The sequence below is a fragment of the Neophocaena asiaeorientalis genome, unplaced genomic scaffold (genome assembly GCF_003031525.2).
Source record: "Neophocaena asiaeorientalis asiaeorientalis breed wild unplaced genomic scaffold, Neophocaena_asiaeorientalis_V1.1 scaffold633, whole genome shotgun sequence".
NCBI classification, from domain to species: Eukaryota; Metazoa; Chordata; class Mammalia; order Artiodactyla; family Phocoenidae; genus Neophocaena; species Neophocaena asiaeorientalis.
In genome coordinates this window covers 877,999-904,586 of record NW_020173395.1, presented here as the reverse complement: position 1 = coordinate 904,586, position 26,588 = coordinate 877,999, and the positions used below count along the sequence as shown (strand labels likewise).

Below are 26,588 nucleotides of genomic sequence, written 5' to 3'. Positions count from 1 at the left end.
CAGCTTTACCCGTTTTATTTAGTTATTTTTATATCCGTGATTTCTGTGGGAAAATATTTACCCTCTGCTTACTAAAGGGTGGGTTTTCTACCCACAAAGGTTCTTTTGTACTTCCTGCTAGTTGGAAAGATTTCAACTGTTTGTGTTCTCGTTCTATGATGAAACTGCTGGCGGTGATGGTGATGAGGTTGGTGGGCAGAAACCTCCTCGCGTTTGCTGCTGACAGAGTGCTCAGAAGAACCAGATAAGATCCCAGCGTCTCATGCTTGCTCTGTAGCCCTGTACCTAGCATGCTCTGTGCATGAATTCTGTCGTTTCGGTCCTCCTATTCCTGCCGGAGGAGGCAGGGCCCAGACCCTGTACCTTGAGCCAAGCCACAAGCACACAAGTGCACAGTGTGGAGACTCAGCTTTGCCTGACTTGATCCCATAAACCTGACTTCTCGATTCCAACCTGTTTCACTCTCCTCGATCCTGGGGAAAGGACAGCAGCACCATTTAGGAAGCACCCCTTACGGGCCAGTCTTAGTGGTAGATGCTTTATACCTATCATTTCATTTAACCCTTACCATAATCTTATGAATTGGGGTTCACTGTCTTCGCTTAACAGAAGAGAAGAAATGAGGTTCCAGAAGACTGACAGTCTTGCTTGATGTTGTTGGCAATATTTGGACACAGCTCTGACTCAAGCCCAAATCTATTTTCTTTCCCCTACACCAGAGGGGTCCATGCTTCTTGACTAGGAGGACCTCTTCTAAAGATAAACATTTTTCAGGATCCCCCATGTGATATAGTTGTGCCCTTAGTAACCTTTTTAAAGCAAATATATGAAAATGCTACTGCAAATTTAATCACTTTAAACTGAATGCCTGTTCTATTAACTAGCACAATGTCACGTACCTCTGGAAAATGGAAATGCCTACATGCATAACGCATTCCACAGCCTCTAGGCCATGCCTGCTGCACAGTTGGGTTTGTGGACCTCTAGTAGTAGCTCCCGGCCTTCCCAGGGGCTGGGGCCGCAGGTGGGGAACTGCTCTGGTTAGTGGTGGCCTTTCTGCAGAGGCCTTCTGGCTGAGACTGCAAGCTGACCCCAATATCAGTTTCCCTACTTCTGAAGGATTGGAATTTTAGCTGGATGTGCAACCACCAATAAAGACTAAATTTCCTAGACTCCTTATGACTAAGTATAGCCACATGTCTGAATTCTGACTACCAGAACATGAGTACCAGTGATGGTGTCAAATTCCGGGTTCGGTACACTTAGAGGAAAGGCCATTCTCCTCTTCTTTCGTCCTTCCCGCAAGTTACTTGTGGATGCAGTGATGAACGGTCTTAGACCACAGGAGTGGAGGCCTCACCCTTGTAACTGAGGAGCTACAAGATCGAAGGCTCCAGAGTCAGTATCCCAGGCTGGACTCATTATGAAAGAACTTCTTTAAGCTGTTGTTATTTTGGTTCATTCTAGGCCTTCTTTTCTTTTTCTTTTTTTTTTTTCTTACAACAGCTGAACTAATCCTTACTAAAATTGCCTTCAACTGTAAGCTGGTGATGAACTCCCAGTCACTCCTCTGAAGATCTTAATTAAAATGCTTCCTTAATTAAAATAGCTTTAATCAAATCTGATAAGAGTATGGACTCTGGGGTTAGAGGATATGGCTTTAACCAGGCCTGCCACGTACTAGCCATGTGGCCTGGGGACGTTACGTCACTCACCGCCTCCTTTCTGTCTGTCTCTGCCTGACCGCTGGGTCGTGGCTCTCATTACTCTCATCTGGCTGCCACAGTCGCCTCCTAACTGGCCTTGCCCCTTTCCCAATCCAGTACCCAGAGTGATCCGTCAAAAACACGAGACACAAGTATGTCCCTCTGCTGCCTTTTCTTTGGGCTGATACACACCCAGCTGTACCATGGCAGCCCGGCCTGGGATCAGCTGACTGGCGCCTCCTGTTCCAGCCTCAGGTCCTGCCCTCACGCACCGCATGTCTGCGTCGTGGCCTGCGTTTGCCCCAATTCCTGGAAGACACAGGTGCTCCCTTGCTGGGCCCATACCCACTGCTCCATCTGCCCACAGCTGTTGGCGTGATTGGCTCCTTCCTTTCCTTCAGTTTAAAGAGTCATGTCCTCAGAGAGGTCTTCGCTGACCCGCCCTAACTAAAGGAGGCTCTCCAGCCCTCCTCCCGGCTTTTGCCATCACTGCTCTCTCTTTTCTCCCTAACACTCATCACAGGGTGGACTGATTTGTCTGTTTATTATTTATTAACTAGAAAGTAAGCTTCATATGAAATATTTTTTCACTGAACAAATGAATGAACGAACCTCAGTTTTCCCATCTGTAAAACGGTTCCTCTCCCATCAGTGTCCGTCAAGATGTATGAAGGAATGTAGTCTGTTGTGCAGAGCCCCGTGCCGGGCACAGAATAAGCATGTCATCTATAATAGCCACCATCCTCATCCTGCCCGTGTAAGAGCCATTTCACCAGCTCCCATTTGTGGGCCTTGCTCTCTCTTGAACCCCAGTATTTCTCCATTTCTTTCCCTCTCATTTTCCCCATCTTACGTTTTGAATACGCTTGATCATTTCCTATGCTTGGTTCATACCCTTCATCCTCAATCCAGTGCTCAGCATCCCTTTCCCTCCCACATCCCCCCTCCACCCTCCCACAGGGAGCTCCCAGGTGTCCTCAGAAGCTTCATCTGGCTGTCCCCATGGGCCACACTGTCTCTGGTGTTGGTTTCATGGAGCCCTAGGACCACACACCCTGGCTTGCTGCCTCACCCTCAGAGCCAAGAGTAGGGGATTAATGTGGTTCCTCAGCCCGTGGTTGAGACTAGAGACCCCAAGGACTCTTCTGCCTTCAGTGTCCGTGGACCACACATCCCCCTCCCAGCACAGCCCCACACTCACTGTGCAGCATCGCTCGAGGTGTGTGGTTCCCTGAGAATCTGCGGTGGGGCTGGTCCGCTCCAACTTTAGCAGGTTTGCTTCATAGCCTCTTTCCAGGTGCACCATAGAGAAGCCAGTGCCTGGTGCTGTCTATCGGGGAATATTAATTGAAGAGAGAAAAATCCTCTTTTCCTTCTGTTTCTCATCAAGTTGGCAATTAAGTGCTGGTGTTCATATATTTGAACTGCCAAATTAATATCTGAACTTCGTTGTGCTGACCCTTTTAAGTTGGTCTTTTAAAGTAAGTCACCAGTTTTGAAGGGCTATCCTTTTTTTAGCCCACGCACAAGGAATCTATCATCTGCAGATAATTAGACAGTGGGAATTATATTGGACTGCTAATGAGCAGATGTGCATACTTATAGTGGAGGAACAGCTGCACACATACAAAATGCAAAAAAGTCCCAAACCCAGCATTATGAATTCTGAAAGAGATTTCATTCTTTTAAGAATTTCAGAAACAGGAAAAAAAGAAACAAAGAATTTAACTGATATTTTTCTTTATTAATTGTTCTTTCAGTCATACTTTTCCTTGCATAACATTATCATATATGTACAGAGTATCTTTGCTATTTGCAAATGTGCTATTTGCACTTTCAAATCCCTCTCTCATATAATACTATGGAGCTTATATTTAACATTTTTCCTCTGCCTTTCTAGTGCTTTAAGGGTTTGGTGCCTCCAGACTCAATGACAGACTCCTGCTGGGTATTTACTCTGGGCTGGGCATGACGCTACGTTCTTACGTGTATGTGATCCCATTTGATCCTTAAAGTAACCCATGAGTAGGTGGTCTTAAACCCATTTTACAGATGAACAGACAGGCCCAGAGAGGTGAAGTGATTTTCCATGAGCCAGTTAGTGCTTTATTGTCAGAGCTGGGATTTGGACCTAAAAGTTCAATTTCAAACCTTGTGTTATTTCCATTGTATGGTACGTCATCCTACATTGTTATAGGATGCTATCAGCCAACAGAAAACACAACCACACCGTAACTGGAAACAGCAGCACATTATCCAATGGAGAGTATCTGTCCTAACAAGCTCCTTGTAATACATATTACAGTTTTATAACCTGTTAAGGATTTTCAAGATTAAGAAGTTCAAATAAGCTTTTTTTAGGCTATAAATCAACATTTATTTGTAATGGATAGTGTCGTAGCAGAGGTTAGGAATGCTAATATCTTTTGGCAGCCTATACCAAGGGCAGGTATCCAAGAATTTCTTTTGAAAGATGTGATTAGGGTCAGTAAGTTCAAACAGGCTTTTGAGAACTTTTAGCCAGGAAGAATTCCACATATTTGAGATAGGAGAGTTTAGATCATTTAAACTTCGCTGATCAATTCCTGAAATAATATAAAATCAATAAGAAGAAATGAAGTCAGAAGAATTACATTACTTCACATAAAAGAGTATTAAATTAGATAAGAGAAAAAAATCAGATAACATTGGCAGGAACTAGAATTTCCAGGTTCTTAAATGGCAGGCTAGGCTACTCAGATCACCTTCTCATCAAAAGCAACTCAAAATGTTGGATAAGATATAAAAACATATAAAAAGCATCACATCAAAATGCCGACAAAATAATTAGGAATTACCATGTAAAATTGAAGGGAACAGGGCTTCCCTGGTGGCACAGTGGTTGAGAGTCCGCCTGCCGATGCAGGGGACACGGGTTCGTGCCCCGGTCTGGGAAGATCCCACATGCGGCGGAGCGGCTGGGCCTGTGAGCCATGGCCGCCGAGCCTGCGCGTCCGGAGCCTGTGCTCCGCAATGGAAGAGGCCACAACAGTGAGAGGCCCGCGTACCGCAAAAACAAAAACAAACAAACAAAAAAAATTGAAGGGAACACAGGAATCCAGACTGGTAAGCAGGGGACTAAAACACCTTTGCTCTAGGGAATTTGCCAGTTCCAGAAGAGTTGAGTCTTAAGGACCTTATTAAGGGTATAGAGACTGTGACCAATGCAAGTAAAGCACTTGATCTAATGGACATATATAAAACACTGTACCCTACACCTTCTTAATCACACATGGAAATGTACTAAGCCATAGAGTCTCAATATGTTGTAGAGGGACTAAAATCATAGAGATTATGTTTCTCTTATCATAATGTGATTATGCTGGAAATCAATAGTAAAAAGATATGTAGAAAATCCTTTTATGTTAGAATAGAAGAAACTTTATGATTATCTTATGGATCAAAGATAAGCCATAATGGAAATCAGAAAATATTATGAACTGACTGGTAATTAAAATACTACACTTCAAAACTTATAGGGCATGGCTAAAGCCGTTCTTAGAAGGAAATACAGAGCCTTAAATTCTTACATTAGAGGTGGTGAAAGACAGAGCTCAGCATCCATCTCAAGAACTTAGAAAGTCGGCAACAGCATAAACCAAACAATGAAGAAGAAAGAAATCATGAAGAACAGAAGTAAATGGAATAGGAAATAGAAAAGTAGTAGAGAGGATAAAGGAAACCAGAAATTGATATTTCAAAATGGCTAATAAAATTGATAAAACATTGGTTAGTTGATCAAGGCAAAAATGAGGTCACAAATACCCATTATTGGGAAGAAAAAATGGGATATCACTGCAGATAGGCAACTTTACGTCAATACATTTGAAAAGTTAGATAATTAGATAAGACAGAGTCCTTAAAAATATAACAAAACTGGGAATTCCCTGGCAGTCCAAAGCACCGGGTAGGACTCGGTGTTTTCACTGCCGTGGCCTGTGTTCAATTCCTGGTTGGGGAACTAAGATCCTGCAAGCTGTGTGGCATGGCCAAAAACGAAACAAAACTGAATAGACCTATAATCACTAAGAAATTGAATCAGTATTTTAAAAGCATCTCATAAAAATAACTCAGCTGCAGTTTTTTTGTTGTGTTATTTTTGTGGATCTTTAAAGCTGATTCTCATGTTTATTTGGAAAGGCAAAAGTTTAAGAAAAGCAGAGACACTCTTGGATAAGAACAAGAGGATGGGAGGATTTGTTCTTTCGGATATCAAGATTTATTATAAAGCACATACTACCCAAAGCAATCTACAGATTAAATGCAATCCCTATCAAAATACCTATGATATTTTTCACAGATCTAGAACAAATAATCTTAAAATTTATGTGGAAGCACAAAAGGCCCCAAATTGCCAGAGCAAACAATCTGGAGAAAAAAGACCAAACCTGGAGGTATCGTGGTCCCTGACTTGAGACTGTAACACAAAACTACAGGAATCAAAGCAGCATGGTGCTGGCACAAAAATAGACACATGGATAAATGGAACAGGATAGAGAGCCCAGAATAAACCCACGCACCTATGGTCAATTAAGCTGTGACAAAGGAGGCAAGAATGTAGAGTGGAGCAAAGACAGTCTTCAGTAAGTGGTGCTGGGAACACTGAACAGCTACATGTAGAACAATGAGATTAGAACACTCCCTAACACCACATACAAAAATAAACTCAAAATGGATTAGAGACCTAAATGTAAGACCTGAAACCATATAACTCCTAGAAGAGAGCATAGGCAGAACCCTCTTTGACATAAATTGTAGCAATTTTTTTTTGATCTGTCTCCTAAGGCAAAAGAAATAAAAGCAAAAATAAACAAATGGAACCTAATTAAACTTAAAAGCTTTTACACAGTAGAGGAAACCATTGACAGAATGAAAAGACAACCTACTGAATGGGAGAAAATATTTGCAAATGATGTGACTGAAAAGGGGTTAATATCTAAAATATATAAACAGCTCATACAACTCAATATTGATAAACAAACAATCCAATTAAAAAATAAGCAGAAGACCTGAATAGACATTTTTCCAAAGAAGGTATACAGGTAGCTAACAGGCACGTGAAAGATACACAACATTGCTTTCTACAGATTAAATGCAATCCCTATCAAAATACCTATGATATTTTTCACAGATCTAGAACAAATAATCTTAAAATTTATGTGGAAGCACAAAAGGCCCCAAATTGCCAGAGCAAACAATCTGGAGAAAAAAGACCAAACCTGGAGGTATCGTGGTCCCTGACTTGAGACTGTAACACAAAACTACAGGAATCAAAGCAGCATGGTGCTGGCACAAAAATAGACACATGGATAAATGGAACAGGATAGAGAGCCCAGAATAAACCCACGCACCTATGGTCAATTAAGCTGTGACAAAGGAGGCAAGAATGTAGAGTGGAGCAAAGACAGTCTTCAGTAAGTGGTGCTGGGAACACTGAACAGCTACATGTAGAACAATGAGATTAGAACACTCCCTAACACCACATACAAAAATAAACTCAAAATGGATTAGAGACCTAAATGTAAGACCTGAAACCATATAACTCCTAGAAGAGAGCATAGGCAGAACCCTCTTTGACATAAATTGTAGCAATTTTTTTTTGATCTGTCTCCTAAGGCAAAAGAAATAAAAGCAAAAATAAACAAATGGAACCTAATTAAACTTAAAAGCTTTTACACAGTAGAGGAAACCATTGACAGAATGAAAAGACAACCTACTGAATGGGAGAAAATATTTGCAAATGATGTGACTGAAAAGGGGTTAATATCTAAAATATATAAACAGCTCATACAACTCAATATTGATAAACAAACAATCCAATTAAAAAATAAGCAGAAGACCTGAATAGACATTTTTCCAAAGAAGGTATACAGGTAGCTAACAGGCACGTGAAAGATACACAACATTGCTAATTGTTAGAGAAATGCAAATCAAAACTGCAGTGAGGTGCCACCTCACACCTGTCAGAATGACTGACATCAAAAAGTCTACACATAAATGTTGACTAGGATGTGGAGAAAAGGGAGCCCTTGTACACTGTTGGTGGGAATGTAAATTGGTGCAGCCACTATGAAAAACAGTATGGAAGTTCCTCAAAAAACTAAAAATAGAACTACCATATGATCCAGCAGTTCCACTCTTGTATGTGTATCTGACAAAAATGAAAACACTAACTCAAAAAGATACATGCACCCCAGTGTTCATAGCAGCGTTATTTACAATAGCTAAGATACAGAAGCAACCCAAGTGTCCATCAACAGATGAATGGATAGAGAAGTTGTGATGTATATATATATAGATAGATATATAGATATATACACAATGGAATATTACTCAGCCATAAAAATGATATTCTTCCATTTGCAACAATATGGGTGGACCTAGAAGGTATTTTATGCTTAGTGAAATAAGTCAGACAGAGAAAGACAAATACTTCATGTTTTCATCTATGTGTGGAATCTAAAAAATAACACAAACAAATGTATATAACAAAACAAAAACAGACTCTCAGATATAGAGAACAAACTAGTGCTTACCAGTGGGGAGAGGGGAGGAGGGGGGCAAGATAGGGGTATGGGATTGAGAGTATAAACTATTATGTATAAAATAAATAAGCAACAAGGATATATTGTACAACACAGGGCAATATAGTAATTATTTTGTAATTTTATTTTTTTTAACTTTGGAAAGTTGATATTTCATTTAAAAATTTTTTTATTAAAGTATAGTTGATTTACAAAGTTGTGTTAGTTTCAGGTGTACAGCAAAGTGATTCAGTTATATATATACATATATCCACTCTTTTTAAGATTCTTTTCCCTATAGGTCACTACAGAGAATTGAGTAGAGTTCCCTGAGCTATACAGTAGGTCCTTATTAGTTACATATTTTATATATAGTAGTTTAAATGAAGTATAGTCTATAAAAAATATTGAATCACTATGCTGTACACCTGAAATTAATATAATATTATAAATCAACTATTATTCAATAAAAATAAGTTTAAAAAGAAAATCTAAAATATTGTAAGAAGAGTGAAAAAAAAAGTAAATTCCAAGTAGATTACAGACCTAAATGTGAAAACAAAACTACAAAACTTCAAGTAGATAATATCATTATGATCTTGGGTTTGAAAAGCATTTCTTAAACAAGATACATAAAGCACTAACCATAAGGGAAACTATTGATAAACTTAGCTATATTAAAATCACAACTTTGGTTCATCAAAAAAATCATAAAGAAAATGTAAGGATAGGAAGATTATATTTGCCAAAGTATTAATATCCAAGATATATAAAAAGTAGATTTTAAAATTATCTCCAGTAGATTTAAAAAAATGCAGACCACTGAATAGAAAAATGGACAAAGGACTTATAATGGTGAGGAAACATGAAATGATAATCTGTGCCATTATTCATCAAGGAAATGCAAATTAAGATCAAGTGAGATTTCATTACACACCAAGCATACTGACAAAAAGTGAAAAGTCTGACATTAACAGACTTTAATGAATTGGCAAACATTTAGAGCTCTGACAACTCTCATGAATTGATATGGGTTTATAAATTAATACACCTACTCTGGGAAATGGTTCAACATCTAGTTAAGTTGAGGACATGCAAAGCCAACAAGCCAACAATTTTATTTCTAGGTATGTACTCAAGAGAAATGTATACATATATAACAGAATGCAGGTCAAGAATGTACTTAGCAGCCCCAAGCTGGTAATGTTCATCAGCAGTAGAATGGATAAATCAGTTATGATCTATTCATACAAAGGGATATTACAAAGCAATGAAAATGAAGAAAATAGAAGAACCTCATGAACATAACAGCAAGTGAAAGATTAAAACCACAGAATAGGGCTTCCCTGGTGGCGCAGTGGTTGAGAGTCCGCCTGCAGATGCAGGGGACACGGGTTCGTGCCCCGGTCTAGGAAGATCCCACATGCCGCGGAGCGGCCGGGCCCGTGAGCCATGGCCGCTGAGCCTGCGCGTCTGGAGCCTGTGCTCCACAGCGATAGAGGCCACAACAGTGAGAGGCCTGCGTACTGCAAAAACCAAACAAACAAAAAAACCACAACAGAATAACTTCATTGATGGAAATTTCAAAAATAGGTGATTACTGTTACAAAAATCAGGTGTGGGTACTACTAGAGAGAGGGAAGGTATTGTCATCAGTAGGGACACATGGAGGGCCTCCAAGGGTGCTGACAATTCTCTGTTTCTTGACATGAGTGGTGGTTATATGAGCATTCACTTTATAATAAGTATAATAATATTACATATTGTAACATATTATATATAGTATGATAGCATTAATGTAAATACTTTAATAAACTGCATTTATGTTTTATGAACTTTTGTACATTTATGTATCTTTCTGTAATCAGATCTAGAAATTACAAAGGTTAATATATTGATTGCTGTTCCTGTTAACAATATGAGCAATGCCCATGATGAAAGAATAACTTTGTGAATGTGTGTGCATATGCGTGCTTGGTACTGATTCAAATGTAAACATCTTATAAATCTCATTTACATGCATAATGTTCTGTAGGGGAGTACTTTGGCTGACTCATTGCTACAAAACTTTAAGATATGGATAGGAAATAGTGACATAGAAATTTTAATATTTTGAAAGTTTTCATACATTTTGATGATAATTTGAACATTTCAAGACTCATTATTTGGTCAAACTTGGGAGTTTGTAGCGTAAGTGGATATGGAGTCCCAGATATTCTAAGAAAGATATAATAATTTAAAATATTTCCTTTGGCTGGCCAGAAATAGAATTTCTCTTTCATAAAAGCAAAAACTATACTAAGATAAATGTATTTTGCCTTTTAGGAAGACATCAGCATATCTTTTCAAAATAATTTATCTATGATTATAGAAGTAATGTTTTTTCATTACTGAAACTCAAACCCTTCCTTATAGGTACAGCGTGAATATTTGACACCTCTGTTATATAGCAGTTTTCTTTTATCTCTTTTGAGATGCATTGCATTAAAAAATAGAAACAGTATTGTGGAAATGGTAGGGAACACAGAATACTTTCTTTCAGAAGAGAGCCATGTAATATCTTTCATAGTTCACTATTTTCTACTTCAGTTTTTTTGCTTAAGTGATATATAATTTACAAATTGAGATAGTAGTGGATAAGAGCATGGCTTTGCAGTTAGCACTGCAGTTAGCGCTTTGCAGATCCAGCACTGGGCCTGGGCAGGTGCTCAGCCTTTCTGTGAGTGTTATTCAGTGTTTTAACTTTAAAATGAGATGTCATTTAAAATGGACAGAATTAATTTTCAGTCAGGTAATGTGAGATTATTCCATATTAATAAGACTTGTCTCAAACACCTGAGCTAAAGTCCGGGTGTGCCAGGAGGAAGGGTCACATGGGTGATGATAAGAGGTGCCAGCTGTTGCTGTGAGGGATGCAGGTTCATCTACCTGTTGGAGGACTTCAGAACCCTGTGATGTTTTGCCCCCGTGGAGGCCCTATTCTCCAGCAGGAGGCAGGAGGTCATCCTTGAAGCAACACTCCACCAGTGCCGCTCATCTGTGGTGGTCTTCCTGTGCCATCTCTGGGAAGGTGGGGTCAGTTTAAGAAGCAAGGAGTAGAGGTGCTGACTCTGTTCATGTATTTGGAATGTTTGAAGTTCTTTTTTTCTTGCTTTTAAAAACATTTTATTTTATTGATGTATAGTTGATTTACAATGCTGTGTTAGTTCCTGGTGTACAGCAAAGTGATTGTTATACATATATATAATAGATTTCATCTGCTAATCCTAAACTCCCAATCCATCCTTCCCCCATGGCCCCTTGGCAACCACCAGTCTGTTCTCTATGTCTGTGAGTCTGTTTCTGTTTCGTAAATAAGTTCATTTGTGTCATATTTTAGATTCCACATATAAGTGATATCATATGGTATTTGTCTTTCTCTTTCTGACTTACTTCACTTAGTATGATAATCTCTAGGTGCATCCGTGTTGCTGCAAATGGCATCATTTCATTCTTTCTCTTTGGCTGAGTAATATTCCGTTGTACATATGTACTACACCTTCTTTATCCATGGAATGTTTGAAGTTCTGAGTCATTCATTGGTTGTTTCATTATTCATTGAGAGAAATTTTGAAGAAGCAATTAGGAATGTTCAAAATCTAGTAAACAGAGTTATAGCAGCTAAGCCTCTGCTTATGCTAATCTCACAAAGTGAATTAAATACAGTGGAGACGTACCATCCTGAGTGCGACATTTTAGCACGTATGCCAGTGGTCTTTCTCTGAGAATGGTGGACCTTGGGCATGTGTAAGCCAGATGCTGACCACAAGAACTTTGATCTCATTAAGAGGTCATTATAGCAATTTAATAAGCTTGTCTAATAATACTTTAATAAACATATCTAATAAGAGTTCATCTAGGAACCTAAACAACTAAAGTGATGGAATGTAAGAAACAACATAGCCCTGGAGGTGGGCAGTAAGGTGGCTTGAATGAGAGCAAAACTAGATGAATAGCTTGAAGTCTTAGGTTAGTTTCTCTAGACACAGAGCGTGAGACAGGGATTTAGTACATGTGATTTATTGAGGAAAAAGAAAAGAACCTGTAAGAGAGTGAGGAAAGCAGATTAGGGAAGGGGAAGAAGCTGAGCAAGGGTGTGGCCTAAGGTAGCCTGACCTTGGCCTGCTCCACAGCAGAGCCAGGAGAGGGGAATTATGGAGGTGTGGTCATATGACTTGTTTCACTCAATGAGATATGACTGAAAGTATGGCTTGGAACTTCTGGGAAGTCTCTTTAAAGATAGAGGAAGTGGGAAGAAGTGTCCTTCTATTTTTCCTTTTTCTGATCTACAACTTGGACATGACAGTTGTAGCACCAGAAGGCATCTTATGTCCTTGAGAATGAGAGCCATCTGCTAAGGATAGTTGTGTAGAAAGAAGAAATCTGAGTCCCTGGTGACCATGTGCCACCCAACCACCACTAGATCACCTAACTCAGTACCTTTCACTTAAAGTGAAAAAGAAATATAATTCTGTCTTGTTTAAGCCACTGTTACTTTTGTTCTCTGTTAAACTGATTGCAGTGCCTAAGTGGTATGGTGAGATGGGGCTGTACCAATTTTTGAGAGATACGAGACTTTCTGAGAGATATGGTGAGATATTCTAGTCACCAGGAAACATGTGATAACAACTTCAATGCTTCTTTTTTTCCTACCAAGCTATTAAATAAGAAGGAAAAAATGTGCTTTTCTTGCCTTCTCCATAAAATTGAGAACTTTCTCTCTTTCAAACTATATGCATGTTGATTTTAATTTGTGCTTATGTTCTTCTCTTCTTTGTGGACTTGCAATGTGTAGCTTAAAATGCTATTTTACCAAAAAAGGAAAAAGAAGGTATTGTGTTCTCTAATGCAAATCTCTTAAATTTGGGAGTAAAAAGTGGAACCAAACTGGTAACCACTGAAATGAGCAGATGCAAATGAAAATATGAATACCAAAGACCTCTGATACTCTTTTATAACTGTTGGTTTCCACATATCCTAGCGCTTTCGCTTTTCACATGTTGCTTCATTTAGGTGCTTTGAATATGTAGGCTTCTATAAGCAATGATATCAAAAGATGTAGTTCATTAATATATAGCAGTGGGTCTCAATTTTGCCCCTAGGGGACATTTGGCAGAGTATGGAGATATTTTTGGTTGTCACAATAGGGTGGACTCTGCTGGCATCAGTGGATAAAATCAAGGGATACTGCTACACATCGAACAATGCGTAGGACTGCCCCTCACAACAAAGAATTACCCAGGCCAAGATGTCAATAGTGCCAAAGTTAAGAAACCCTGATAGGGAATCCTTGGTAGTCATCCTTTTATTTTAACAGTTCAGATGCCCAACGATGGCTTTAAAATCACTTAAATTTCATTTCTAGTATATTAATTAATTTCTTAGCTTCTTCTTCCCCCTTTAAAATAGCCCAAGTACTCTTGTCTCCCTCAAATGACCTAGGTAACACTTTCCCTTGCTGATGCTTTATCATCTCCTGGTATGCAAAAGAGTGACTGAGGCTTATGCTTAACCAAATCACATGGAAGCCCAAATTTCAATGTAACTTCCTGGGGTGCTGGAGCTCATGTCCTTCTACTCCACCATCTTGTCTCCATCCTCTTCCTGGGGTGCCTGGATTAAAAAATCAGGAATTGAACATATTTTATTCTAAATCCAATGGATACTTTGAAGGAAATTTTACTTTACTTGCCTTCACTTTACTTTTCAGAGGCATCTTACTTTAGTGAATATTAATATGCAGAAGAACTGATTAGTGTGCTGGCTTTTATAACATTGAAAGGAATAATAAACAAGTCGAAACTCTAAGTCTAGTGTGAAAAATATGAAAATGAGTAAGTTTCACAGCAGGGAGCTGCAGCATTACGTCACCTTTCTGCATGATGTTCGCTCTGGTCTGAGATGGAAAATCTGAAAAATGATGTCCTTAGGCTTTGTTCACGGGAAGAAGGGTGAAATATTAGGCTTGCAGTACTGGGAACAATGATAGGATTATGGAGTGAAATGACCCACTATTGCAAGGAACTGCCAGTTCATTTATTCAACCTACACAACCAGAGACAGCCAGGAAACATTTGTTAAGCAGCCCTGAATTAGGGCTCTGCAGAAGATCCAGGTGTTCATACTAGCTTTATCATCACACACCACGGAGTATCGACTCTAGATCAGGGAGGAGGCTGTGGAAAGGGAAAGAAAAACGTTACTGAAGGATTTTACAGAAAACAAAGGTAAAGCTAGGTGACTGCCTGGCTTAAGGCATAAAGGAGACTCAAATGAAGCATGGATTACTACAAAATTGAAAACTTGGGTTGCTGGAAGAATGGTGCAGTCAATGGATAGAGATGAGAATGGTGGGGGACAATGAAAGATAGTGAGGTCAAGTTGAGAATCCAGGGACGATGGAGCCTAGATACGTAAACGTCTAACGGGAATGTGGCCCTACACGGCTGATGCCTGGAAGAGAACATGAATCACAAATTCAGACTTGTAAGTTCACAGCATAGAAAAGGAAGTTTCCGTTGGAGGGCACGTGGAAGGGAGGGGGACGGACAAAGACCGAGCCCAGGAACATCTGTAGTAAGGAGGATAGTGGGGGGGAAATGGAAAAGCAAATAGACGTAAAGTGGTCAAGAAATAGTGAGATTCTGAGGTGAGCACAGTGCTACAAGGCCAAGGGAAAAAGCATTTAAGGAAGGAAGGCACTGTGAACACTGTTGGATCAGAATGATCGAGAAGAATGAAGATAAAAGGGTAAAAAAAAAATAGATGAAATTTTTTTTTTGATTAATCATGGTGATTTAAAAAATTTCTGTCACCATCCAGATGCTGTTCATATAAATTTTTAATCTGAATTATCTTACGGAAATAAATTTACAGAGTCCATTTGTTAACAGAATAGAACAAACGAAAAATACACCCCAAACCTCCACAAACACCTTAAGGGAATTTTTTCAGTCTGTCTGTCTGTGTCCCCATACCCATTATTTTAACTATAAATGGTTTTTTTAAATTAGGCTGAGAAGATATTTGGAAAATATTTAGCTCAAAGACTTCTGTTTATGATCAAGAAGGAGTAATAGGGACTGGATTTACTCTCCCACTTGAAATAACTAAAAAAATCAGACAAAACAATGAAACAATGGTTCTCACACAGTAGACATAAAAACAAATAAAGAAGTCCTACAAATGCCCTACCTTATTTCCTGGAGAAAGTTTCTAGGCTGCAAAGCAAGGAGGAGGAACCCAGGCCAAGTCTCACAGTCTCCATGGGTTCAGGAGATGGCACTGAGAGTCCAGGGATGCTGAGGAAGGTGGAATTCACAGAACAGAAGAAGGGAGGAGAGAGACACTCAGAGAGTGGAAATTCCTGGGATCTGCAAAGGGTTCTCTTAAGTAATTGTCTGAGTACTGACCAGCATATATGTGATTAAACAACCTGAGGCCAGAAAAAGAATCACCTTGAAGAATTACAGGGAACAATTCCCAGAGCTCACACAGGGTTGGGAATACTGCCTATTCTCATTACCTAGAATGGAAAATATAAAAACTCATTGAACATCAGGTAGAGTACTTCTGAAGGCTTTACCTCATTAGTGGGGCAATTAATGTAGATTAAAAGTTTTTCTGGTCCAAAGTAACAATGCTTGAAAGCAAGAATCAAAAGGATATGTTATTTTTGCAAAGTAACTTAATCTCTCAGAACAAAGTATATGAATACATAGGTAGGAATAACAAGATATCCAGCACCCAACAAGATAAAATTCACAATTTCTGGCATCCAACAACATGCAAATAAGGAAGAAAATGCTATCTTTAATGAGAAAAATCAATTGATTGAAAATGATATAAACTTGATGCAGATAATGACACTAGCACAGGTTTTAAAGCCATTAAAACTGTATTCAGTATGTTTAAGAAGCTAGAGGGAAGGTTGAACATGTGAAGTAGAAAGACAAAAAATATAAAAAAGACCCAATCCATCTTCAAGAGATGAGTACTACAATGCCTGAGATTAAAAAATTGAATAATGTCAGAAAAAATCCAAATTTGATAAAGACTATAAAACCACTGCTCCACGAAGCTACATGAACACCAAACACAAGAAACGTGAAAAAAACATCACAACACATCATAATCAAATCAGTAAGATAAGTGATAAACAGAAAAATTTAAAAGCAGCCACAGGAAAGAAAAGATAATTTCATACAGGAGAACAGAGATACGAAGATGGCAGATTTCTCAGCGGCAGCAATGCCAGCTAGGAGACAGTGGAGCAACATCTGTACTGAAAGAAAAAGAATTGTCGTACTAGAAATACTAGAATTCTTGGCCTGGTGAATACACCTTTCAAAAAGAAAGCAAAACTATTTTTTCAGATGTACAAAAGCTGGATGGATTCATCACCAGCAGACCCAAGCTAGAAGGAAATGTTAAAGGAAGTCCTTCAAACAGAAAGAAAGAAAATGATGCCATCAGGAAATCTGGACCTCCACAAGGAATAAAGAGTACTAGAAATGTTAACTACATGTTAACTAAATATAAAGATTTTTAAAGATTTAAACATCTTTAAAAGATAAACCACTGCTTAAAGCAAAAATAATAAGTGTATTTTGAGGGTTATAAGATATGTAGAAGTAAAATGTTAGGCAAAAATAGCACAAAGTCAAAATATGGATCAATGGAACAGGTAGAAAGCCCAGAGATAAACCCTTGCAGCTATGGTCATCTAATCTATGACAAAGGAGGCCAGAATATACCTGGCCAGAATGGAGCAAAGACAGCCTCTTCAATAAATGGTGCAGGGAAAACTGGACAGCTACATGTAAAAGAAGGAAATTAGAACACTCCCTAACACCATATACAAAAATAAACTCAAAATGTATTCAAGACCTAAATGTAAGGTGAGACAGTATAAAACTCTTAGAGAAAAAAATAGGCAGAACACTCATTGACATAAATCGCTGCAAGTTCTTTTTTGACCCACCTCCTAGAGTAATGAGAATAAAAACAAAAGTAAACATGTGGGACCTAATGAAGCTTAAAAGCTTTTGCACAGCAAAGGAAACCATAAACAAGATAAAAAGACGACCCTCAGAATGGGAGAAAATATTTGCAAATGAAGCAACTGACAAAGAATTAATCTCCAAAATATACAAACAGCTCATGCAGCTCAATATCAAAAAACAAACAACCCAATCCAAAAATGGGCGGAAGACCTAAATAGACATTTCTCCAAAGAAGATATACAGATGGCCAACAAACACGTGAAAAGATGCTCAACATCACTAATTATTAGAGAAATGCAAATCAAAACGACACTGAGATATCACCTCGCAGCTGTCAGAATGGCCATCATCACAAAATCTACAAAAAATAAATGCTGGAGAGGGAGTGGAGGAAAGCGAACCCTCTCGCACTGTTGGTGGGAATGTAAATTGATACGGCCACTATGGAGAACAGTATGGAGGTTCCTTAAAAAACTAAAAGTAGAACTACCATGTGACCCAGCAATCCCACTACTGGGTATACACCCAGAGAAAACCATAATTCAAAAAGACACATGCACCCCAGTGTTCACTGCAGCACTATTTACCATAGCCAGGACATGGAAACAACCTAAATGTCCATCAGCAGAGGAATGGATAAAAAAGATGTGATACATATATACAATGGAATATTACTCAGCCATAAAAAGTAACAAAAGTGGGTCATTTGTAGAGATGTGGATGGACCTAGAGACTGTCATACAGAATGAAGTAAGTCAGAAAGAGAAAAACAGATATCATATATTAATGTATATATGTGGAATCTGAAAAAACTGGTATTATAGATAATCTCGTTTACAAAGCAGAAATAGAGACACTGAGGTAGAGAACTAACATATGGATACCGAGGGGGAAAGGAGATGGGATGAATTGGGAGATTGGGATTGACATATATACACTGTTGATACCATGTGTAAAATAGATAACTAATGAAAACCTACTATATAGCCCAGGGAACTCTACTCAGTGCTCTGTGGTGACCTAAATGGGAAGGGAATCCAAAAGACAGGGGATCTATGTATACATATAGCTGATTCACTTTGCTGTACAGTAGAAACTAACACAACATTGTAAAGCAGCTATACTCTACAAAAAATGTAAAAAAAAAAAAAAAAAGTAACAGAGGCAGTACAGAGATGTGGTTAAGAGCAGAGTCCTGGAACCAGACTATGGAGAAATAAAAAACAAAAGCACACAGTATATACTATTAAAAAAAAATAGCGCAGAGTCTGGGAGGAGGGACTACAAAGTGGAAGAAGGATAGTGTTTTCCAAACATGGCACTGGAACAATCGTATTTGCAGCAAACAGCTACAAACCACCGCCGCCACAGCAAAACAACTTTGATCCGTATCTCGCACCACATACAAAACAGAAGATGAATCATAGCCCTACATTTAAAACCTAAACCTACAAAACATCTAGAGGGAAACACAGGAGAAAATCTTTGTGACTTGGGTAGGTGAAGATTTTTTTGATACAACACCAAAAACATGATCCACAAAAGAAAACACTGATAGTTCGGACTTCATCAAAATTAATTTGTGCTCTTTGAGAGTCATTGTTAAGAGAATGAAAGACAAGCCACAGATCGGGAGAAAATATTTTCAAGTATATATCTGATAAGATATTTGTATCCAGAATATATGAAGAACTCCAAATTCAATAATAAGGGACAATACAATTTAAAAATGGGAAAAAATCGAACACTTTACCAGAGAAGGCGTACAAATGGCAAATTATCACATGAAAAGATACTCAACATTATTAGACATTAAGAAATTCAAATTAAAACCACGGTAAGATACTCTTACACATATTTTGACAATGGCTAAAATTAAAAGTACTGACCATGACAAGGGTTTGTGTGGATATGACAACTGAGCTCTCATATATTGCTTGTAGGTAACGTAAAATGTTACAACCACTTTGGAAAAAGTCTTGCAGTTTCTTCAAAAGGTAAACATAAATGTACCAGCCATTCCACTCCCAGGTATTGATCCAGGAGAAATGAAAGCATATGTACATACAAAGACCTGTACGTGAATGATCACAGTAGCTTTATTTTAATAGCAAGAGGCTACAAAGAACCCACATATCCATCAGCAGGTCAGTGAGTAAACAAATTTGGCATATCCAATCAGTGGAACACTGCTCAGCAATAAAAGGAGGGAACTGTTGATACATACAGCAACATGGCTGAGTTACCAAAAGAGAGTACACACGACATGATTCCAATTGTATAAAATTCTAGAAAAATACACATGACGGAATGTAGATCAGTGTTTGCCTGGGGCTTTAGGATGGGGGCTGGGAGTGGTGAGAAGGGGAGTTTTAAAAGGCGTATGAGGAAACTTTTGTAAGTGTTCATTATCTTGATTGTGGTGATGATTTCATGGCATATACACGTGTCAAAACTGATCAAATTGTACAGTTTAAATATATACCATTTATGGTATGTCAATTATACCTTAATAAAACTGGTTTTAAAAGGATCTAACCCAAATCCTTACTGATGCTGAATTGAGGCCAGAGAGGTTAAGAGGCATGGATTCTAGATGGATCCATGTTCATCCTAGTGATCACAACTTGCTTCTCTGCATTCATATGTTTGTTGATACATTCTAGACATTTCCTGAGACTGAGATCAGGCTCAGTGGTCTGTGTTTTAGCTGGATCTCTAGCAAGGTTCCTGAACTCAGCTAGACGCTTAGTAGCTCATTTCTTGACAGGAATTTTTAAATTCTTAAGTAGTATGTTGAAAACTTCTCCTCCTTGAATTTCTGCATTAGAAGTCACAAGGGGATGGTGGAGATATGTTTATTGAGCTCCTATGTAAGATACCTAGCAAACCTGTGAGGTATGTATCACCATCCCCACTTTTCCGAATGAGGACACTGAAGCTTAGATGGGTCTAGTACCTCGGCTGAAGTTACACAGTAAACGCAGAGATGGAATTAGAATCCAGAACCATCTCATGGCAAAACTCATGCCAGTTTCTCTGCTTCATGCAGCAGACCACGATCGGGATCCATTTTTTCGCAGCAACTGGCTGTAGAAGAGAAGAATATAGATTCATCCTGGTGGGAGTCACCCGGTCTCTGTAGCCAACATGGATGGTCCTCTAATGAGATTGCTCCTTGGAAGTTCCCTAACACAGAGTCAGTAATTTCAGACCATTAGGAATATGTCCTTCCTTGCCCTGACGTTCACTATCAGCTGATGACTCCTGAAATTTCTTAATCACCTCACAACAGCTCACAGTGTGAACTTCCCTTTAAAATTTCCATGTTTGGGCATATTTCTCATCTCTCTAGTCTGAAGGTATAAAACAGAGCTAGTACCCAAAGATGAGCCAAAGTTTAGAGGGCTACTGAGCAGATGAGAACTCATCCATCTTTTTGCCTCATTATAGGTTAAGCATTTCTCTGTTTTCCAGCATTTTCTCCGGCTCCACTGAGAGAGAGGGAAATCTTAGAGCAGTCTCATGGTGGTTTGTCCCTTTCAAATCTTATTTGGAGAAGGTGGATGGAGAAATCTCAAACAGTTGGTAGGTTCCAAGAGGGCAGTTCTTTTCAAGAATGCCCCAAAGCCCAGTCCTCAGTAATCAGCTTAGAGAGCGTTATGGAAGAATTGTAAGCACAAGATGTTGCATCTGAGCCGGTAATTCTCTTTTCACCCCCTACAGCAAGTCTATTGCTTACTTTCCTGGGTTGTGAAGACAGCCAAAATAATGTTAATAATTTATCCTCCTAGTTTTTCCAAAGCCAAGTGGAAGGCACAGTGAACTTTGCAACACATATTGAATCAATGTGCAAAAGAGCTCTGGATTTTTGATGATTTGGAACCCTGTGCTCACCCGGGGTTCCACGGAATTCTGTGGCTCCCTTGAAACTGATCTTTCCGTACGTCTCTGGTCCCCCGTGTGTCCTGTCAAGACACCCATGCGGCCTCGTGCTCAACCGACCGGCTTCATTTCCTTCCAGGACAATTGGCAGGACTCCGGCTCATCTCCTCACAGCCCTCAGCGTAGACCAAGCTTCTTCTTATTTCTGGGTCTTGGGCTGGCATGCTCCACTGCCCACCAGATGCACCGCACACACACACTGTGTTCCGTAGTCTTTGATTGTTTCGCTGTAACTTCTTGTGCATCAATCTTGAAAAGAGAAAGTGCTTCCGTGTCAGGTAGATCTAGGTTTAACTCATAAGATGGCATTCACTGTACTAGGATGGGGACCTAGTTGAAAAATGAGACCGTCTTATTTCTGAATCCCAGTATCTAGTACCTTGCCTGATTCAGGGAAAGACGGATGAATGAGTGGAAGGAAGAAAAGAAGGCAGGAAGTCAGAAAGAAGGACTTTAAGAACTTCGTTTTTCAATAATTTTTAATTGTTTTTGTTTCTCTCTATCACCCGCTCTGCAAGTCTTTCTTTCCCCCTTTTTAATAACCCAGTGGGTGTGAGCTTGAGAGATACAAGATAATGTTAACAGGCTTGATTTTTCTCAAACTTCAGTTCAGAGACCAAGTGTGAAGACATTACATTTGAAAGCGCTTCATGGGTAGGAGCAGGGGAAGGAGAATTCACTCAAACAAACCCTTTCTTGGGTTTGTTTTCCATTGAAATGAAGAACTGGGGAGGACATGAGCAGAGTTAAAATTTAACTAGGAAGGTAATTCTGTTAAAGAAAAATGTAATAAACTGTTTAGTTAAAAACTGAACAGTACGTTTCTACACACATAAAATGAATCTTACCCCCTCTTTGGATTATTTATCTGTGAGACCCCTGCTGTGTGAGTATCTGAGATATTAATATAAATAATGCTTTTCTGGGGGAAAAGGGTCACTCCTAAAGTGTCTTGTGTGATGTCATTTTTATTTCAAAGTAGTTGTTCTGAACTGTTCTAAGATTATGAAAAGTTGTAAAAATAAAAGTATTTAACCCCTACATAATTTTTTATAGTCAACAAAGTACTTTACAGGTTCCATCTTATTTGCTCCTCAAACAAGCCTATAGGTTAGGCCCTTATAATCCTTGTTCTACAGAAGAGGTTTGAAGCTCAGAAAGATTAGGAAATTTGCATAAAACATGTCAGTGGCAGAGTCAGACCTAAAAACAAGCTCTTGCAGCTCTGAGTCCTAGGCTTCTGACAAGAGATTTAGTAAACAGGTTTTCCTCACATGTGAATTACTGTTTTGTGTTCATTATATAAACCAATAGAGGTTGAAAGAAATGGTGAAAAGTTTAATGATGCTAAACATCTATAAATGCAATGTATTAAAAATAATGAGAACAGAAAAGCCCTAGTTCTGTAGGTTTCTCAATCTGCTGAGCATCAAATCGTATTTCCCAGTGAACCATCTGCTTTCAAATTTGAAGCTTCTATCCACTTAATAAGCCCCTTCATTAGTGAACTGAAAGGTACATGCATTGGAATTAACCAAATACACACACGTGTATGTGCATATAGATGTATGGTTTTGGTTTAAGGTACACACACATGTATGTGGATATAGATATATGGTTTTGGTTTAAGGTATTATACCTTCTTCTCAGGATGAACAGTGATGGAAGAATGCAATCAAAATAACGTTGTCCTTGAGTAGACCGGAGAGTTGATGCCTAGTCCAGTATCACTCAAGACTCAAAGAAATCCGAACACAGGCTTTCATGTTTTCTCTCCATCCCCTAGTATATCTCTTTAACACTTTCTTGTCTTCCTTCCTGGCCAGTCAGGGGTTTAGCCAGAGTGACCAGGAAGAGAGGGTATTGTTTCTGACATGAAGAACTTTTAGTTTTATTAGAACATCCAAGAAGGGATGTGATTAGAAGGTTGAAGCTGTAAATTCAAAATTGAGAGACTTCTGCCCACAAATGTGACTATAACTGTGTGAATAGCTCCCATCTTTCCAATGCACGGTTAGTTTGGGTTCGTACAATGGGAGAGGTGCAGTGAGTCTGGGGTAGGGCTGTGGGTAATGCCCACGAAGTTACTCCTCTTTAAAGCTGTCCACAGTGTGTTGGCGACAGCCCAGACCTGCACAAGAAGACAGGGACAACAGTGGGAGGAGCCATATCAGTATTACAGTGTTACGGTGAACAAGCGATCAAGTTAGAATATAGAATCGAGGGATCATGGCTTCAGGGAAGGGCCCATAAATCCCCATCCCCGATTACAGTAGTAATATGAACTCTAATTGTATAAATAATGCATGGATTATTTTTTATAGAAATTCATTGCCTTATATACTTGTCCAGAATGACAGCCATGTGCATCTTTTCTGCCCAACCACACAATTTTGTGAAGTCTTCCAGATGTTTCTACCCCTTAGGTTGTCATGTCACTACAAGAGCAGCTCTAAAAAATCGATGTAAACTTAAGGGTTTCATTGTATAATCCTTATACCAGATGATTTGTGAAAATATGATCCGTGAAAGAGCCCACTGTTAAACCATATCCTTGGAGTGATTCTTAATTATTCCCACTCTGTTTTCTAAAAAGCCAATTTTTATCTGTAAGCAACAATTTTCCATGATCCTGTGATAATTCAGAGACCTCCAAGTAAACACACAGATATTAGTCTTCAGTGTACAAGGCGTATGTAATCTTAGTAAAACTTATTGAAAAATATAAATAAATCATACCTGCAGGTTCTCTTTTACTCACATACTAATTTCTCTTTTAAAAAAAAGAAAACTTAAATAGATTTAAACAACTACACACGGAGACAGTGTTTTTCGGCATCTTGTTCTGAATGTAGAGGGGTCTGACTTGACCGAAAATCAGCCATCCGGCAATATTTTTTCTTCGTGGAGAATGTTTCGGAAGGAACAGTGATGCAACCATCTTGCCATTATGCAAATGGATGTTAGGACAAAAGGATGGGAAGTAGTCACATGGGAAAAGCCCTACTTGTAAGGGAAGGAGGGAAAATTGAAAACAGAGAACATTCTGGAATGTATATTTATCCAGTCTCTTACCCTCCACTAGAATGTGAGCTCTGTGAAGGCAGGATTTTCTTTCATTCATTGCTATATCTTCAGCATCTGAAAAAGTACTCAGCATGTATTAGGTGCTTAATAAATAATATTTATAATACCTACTGTATACTGTAACTAATACTTATATATTGTACACCATAAGACTACTACTTAAATGAATATATAACTTAGAAAGAAATGAAATAGATATACTAATTTGGTATTAATCAATGCTTATTGGAGACATGGGCTGGTTTATTTTTATTATATAATATTAAATTAATATTTTGATGTCATTATTGGTATTGGCTCTTTAAGCCGCTTAGTTCCTGGTCCCCATGTGGCCTTTGTGCATTGAGGAAAGGAGGGGACTCTGAAAGTGGGAGAATGGAGTTTCTAGGAAGTCAACTAAGCTGGGGGCTCGAAAATATGGAACTGTTTGTTTTGGAAAGTTGCATCTTTTACTGGAGGAGTTTGGGGGCACTTGTTAAAACTGAAACTGATGCTTGAATGATGCAGTAAACATGTGTGAAGTTCATTTTACAACAACATGGGGGTCTATAGGGGATCTGTGGCAGGCCTGTGGCTGTTTAACTTGAGGACTCTATCATTCAGTTAGAAATTGACCAGCATCGACACTTTAGCTGCTGTGACAGGGTGGAAAGTATGCTGGGCTGATTTTAAGTGCTAGGTTTTTCTCTGATTAGGTGCATGACCTTAGGCAAACTCTTTAAACTCTCTGAGCATCAGTCACTTTGTCATTTATTAGGCAACTCTTGTGTGCAAAGCACTAGGCCAGGCACTTCCACTTATATTATTCCATTTCCTTATCTGCCAGTCGAGGGACGGTAACACCTGCCACACAGAATGTCTCATTAGGATCCAAGGAAACAGTGTGTATCACAGTGCTTTGCAAGCGATACATGGTTATGACTTAAATATCTGCATAGAAAAGTGCATATTTGCAGAGCACCTACTGCGATGCAAAGCCTGTGATAAATTTACCTTTTCAAAGATATTTGTTACAATTAAAATAGGCAAAGCAAAACAGATACGTTGCATGCTTGTTTAAGGAGAGTGGTGTCAGGATGCAGTTAAAACAAGCACTTAGCAGGACATGAGTCATGGAGAATGTGTGGCACTGGCCTCGTTGCCCAGGCCACCCCAGTAATCCTCTGCTTTCTGCTTTCCCAGGCTTGCGCCAAGGCAACGACCACGGCTCTCAGTACCGCTCTGCCATCTACCCGACCTCTGCTGAGCACATGGAGGCATCCCTGAGGTCCAAAGAGGACTACCAGAAGGTAGGGTCCCCTCTCCCTCCCGGACCCCACCTGTGGAGGCAGAGTCTGGTTCTTGGCACTTGGCACTGTGTTCTGTTTTCACATGTTTTGGAAATTTCTGTCAGCCTGTTGGAATTGAGCCTTTCTGCTCCATAGAAGAATAGGCCCTTATGCCATTTCTCTTTAAAGTCAAGTCCTCCAGATGAATATACATCTTAACATATAATCTCTCTCTCTCTCTCTGAGTCTCTCTTTTTTTTTCTCTGCCTGTCTTAATCTATTCGGGCTGCCATAACAAAGTACTACAGACCGGGGCGGCGGGGCGTGGAGGCTTAAACAACAGAAATCTATTGTCTCACAGTTCAGGAGGCTGGGAGTTTAAAATCACGGTGTTGGCAGGGCTGGATCCTTTGGAGGCTGTGAGGGCAGGATCTGCTCCAGGCCTCTCTCCTGGGCTTGTAGACGGCCGTCTTCTCCCTGTGTCTTCACATCATCTGCCCTCTATGTGTGCCTGTTTCTGTGTCCAAATGAACACCTTTATGATAACTCTGGTCATATTAGATTAGGGCCTTACCTAATGCCCATGTTTAACTTGATTATCTCTGTTAAAGACCCTATCTCTGGGAGGGAGGGAGACGCAAGAGGGAGGAGATATGGGGATATATGTATATGTATAGCTGATTCACTTTGTTATACAGCAGAAACTAACACACCATTGTAGAGCAATTATACTCCAATAAAGATGTTAAAAAAAAAAAAAAGACCCTATCTCCAGATAAGTTCACATTCTGAGTTCCTGGTAGTTGGAATTCCAACATCTTCTTGGGGGCACAGAATTCAACCCATAGTGCTCTCTCTCTTGCTTGTAACAGTAGATTGAATTATAATAAAAATACTTCTCAGAAATATAGATGTTACATCATGAAATAATTATTTTTCACCATTAACTTGTATTATATTTTTAAAATCTCCTCT

The 26,588-nt window shown here is 39.1% G+C and overlaps 1 protein-coding gene across 1 annotated transcript in view; it reads left to right on the top strand.

The window, feature by feature from the left end:
• MSRA (methionine sulfoxide reductase A) overlaps positions 1-26,588 on the top strand; it is a 374,143-nt gene that overhangs the window by 253,234 nt on the left and 94,321 nt on the right. Inside the window, exon 5 of the mRNA XM_024746918.1 lies at positions 25,528-25,634. Within this exon, the coding sequence (XP_024602686.1) occupies positions 25,528-25,634 (107 nt within the window). The remainder of the gene's footprint in view (positions 1-25,527; positions 25,635-26,588) is intronic.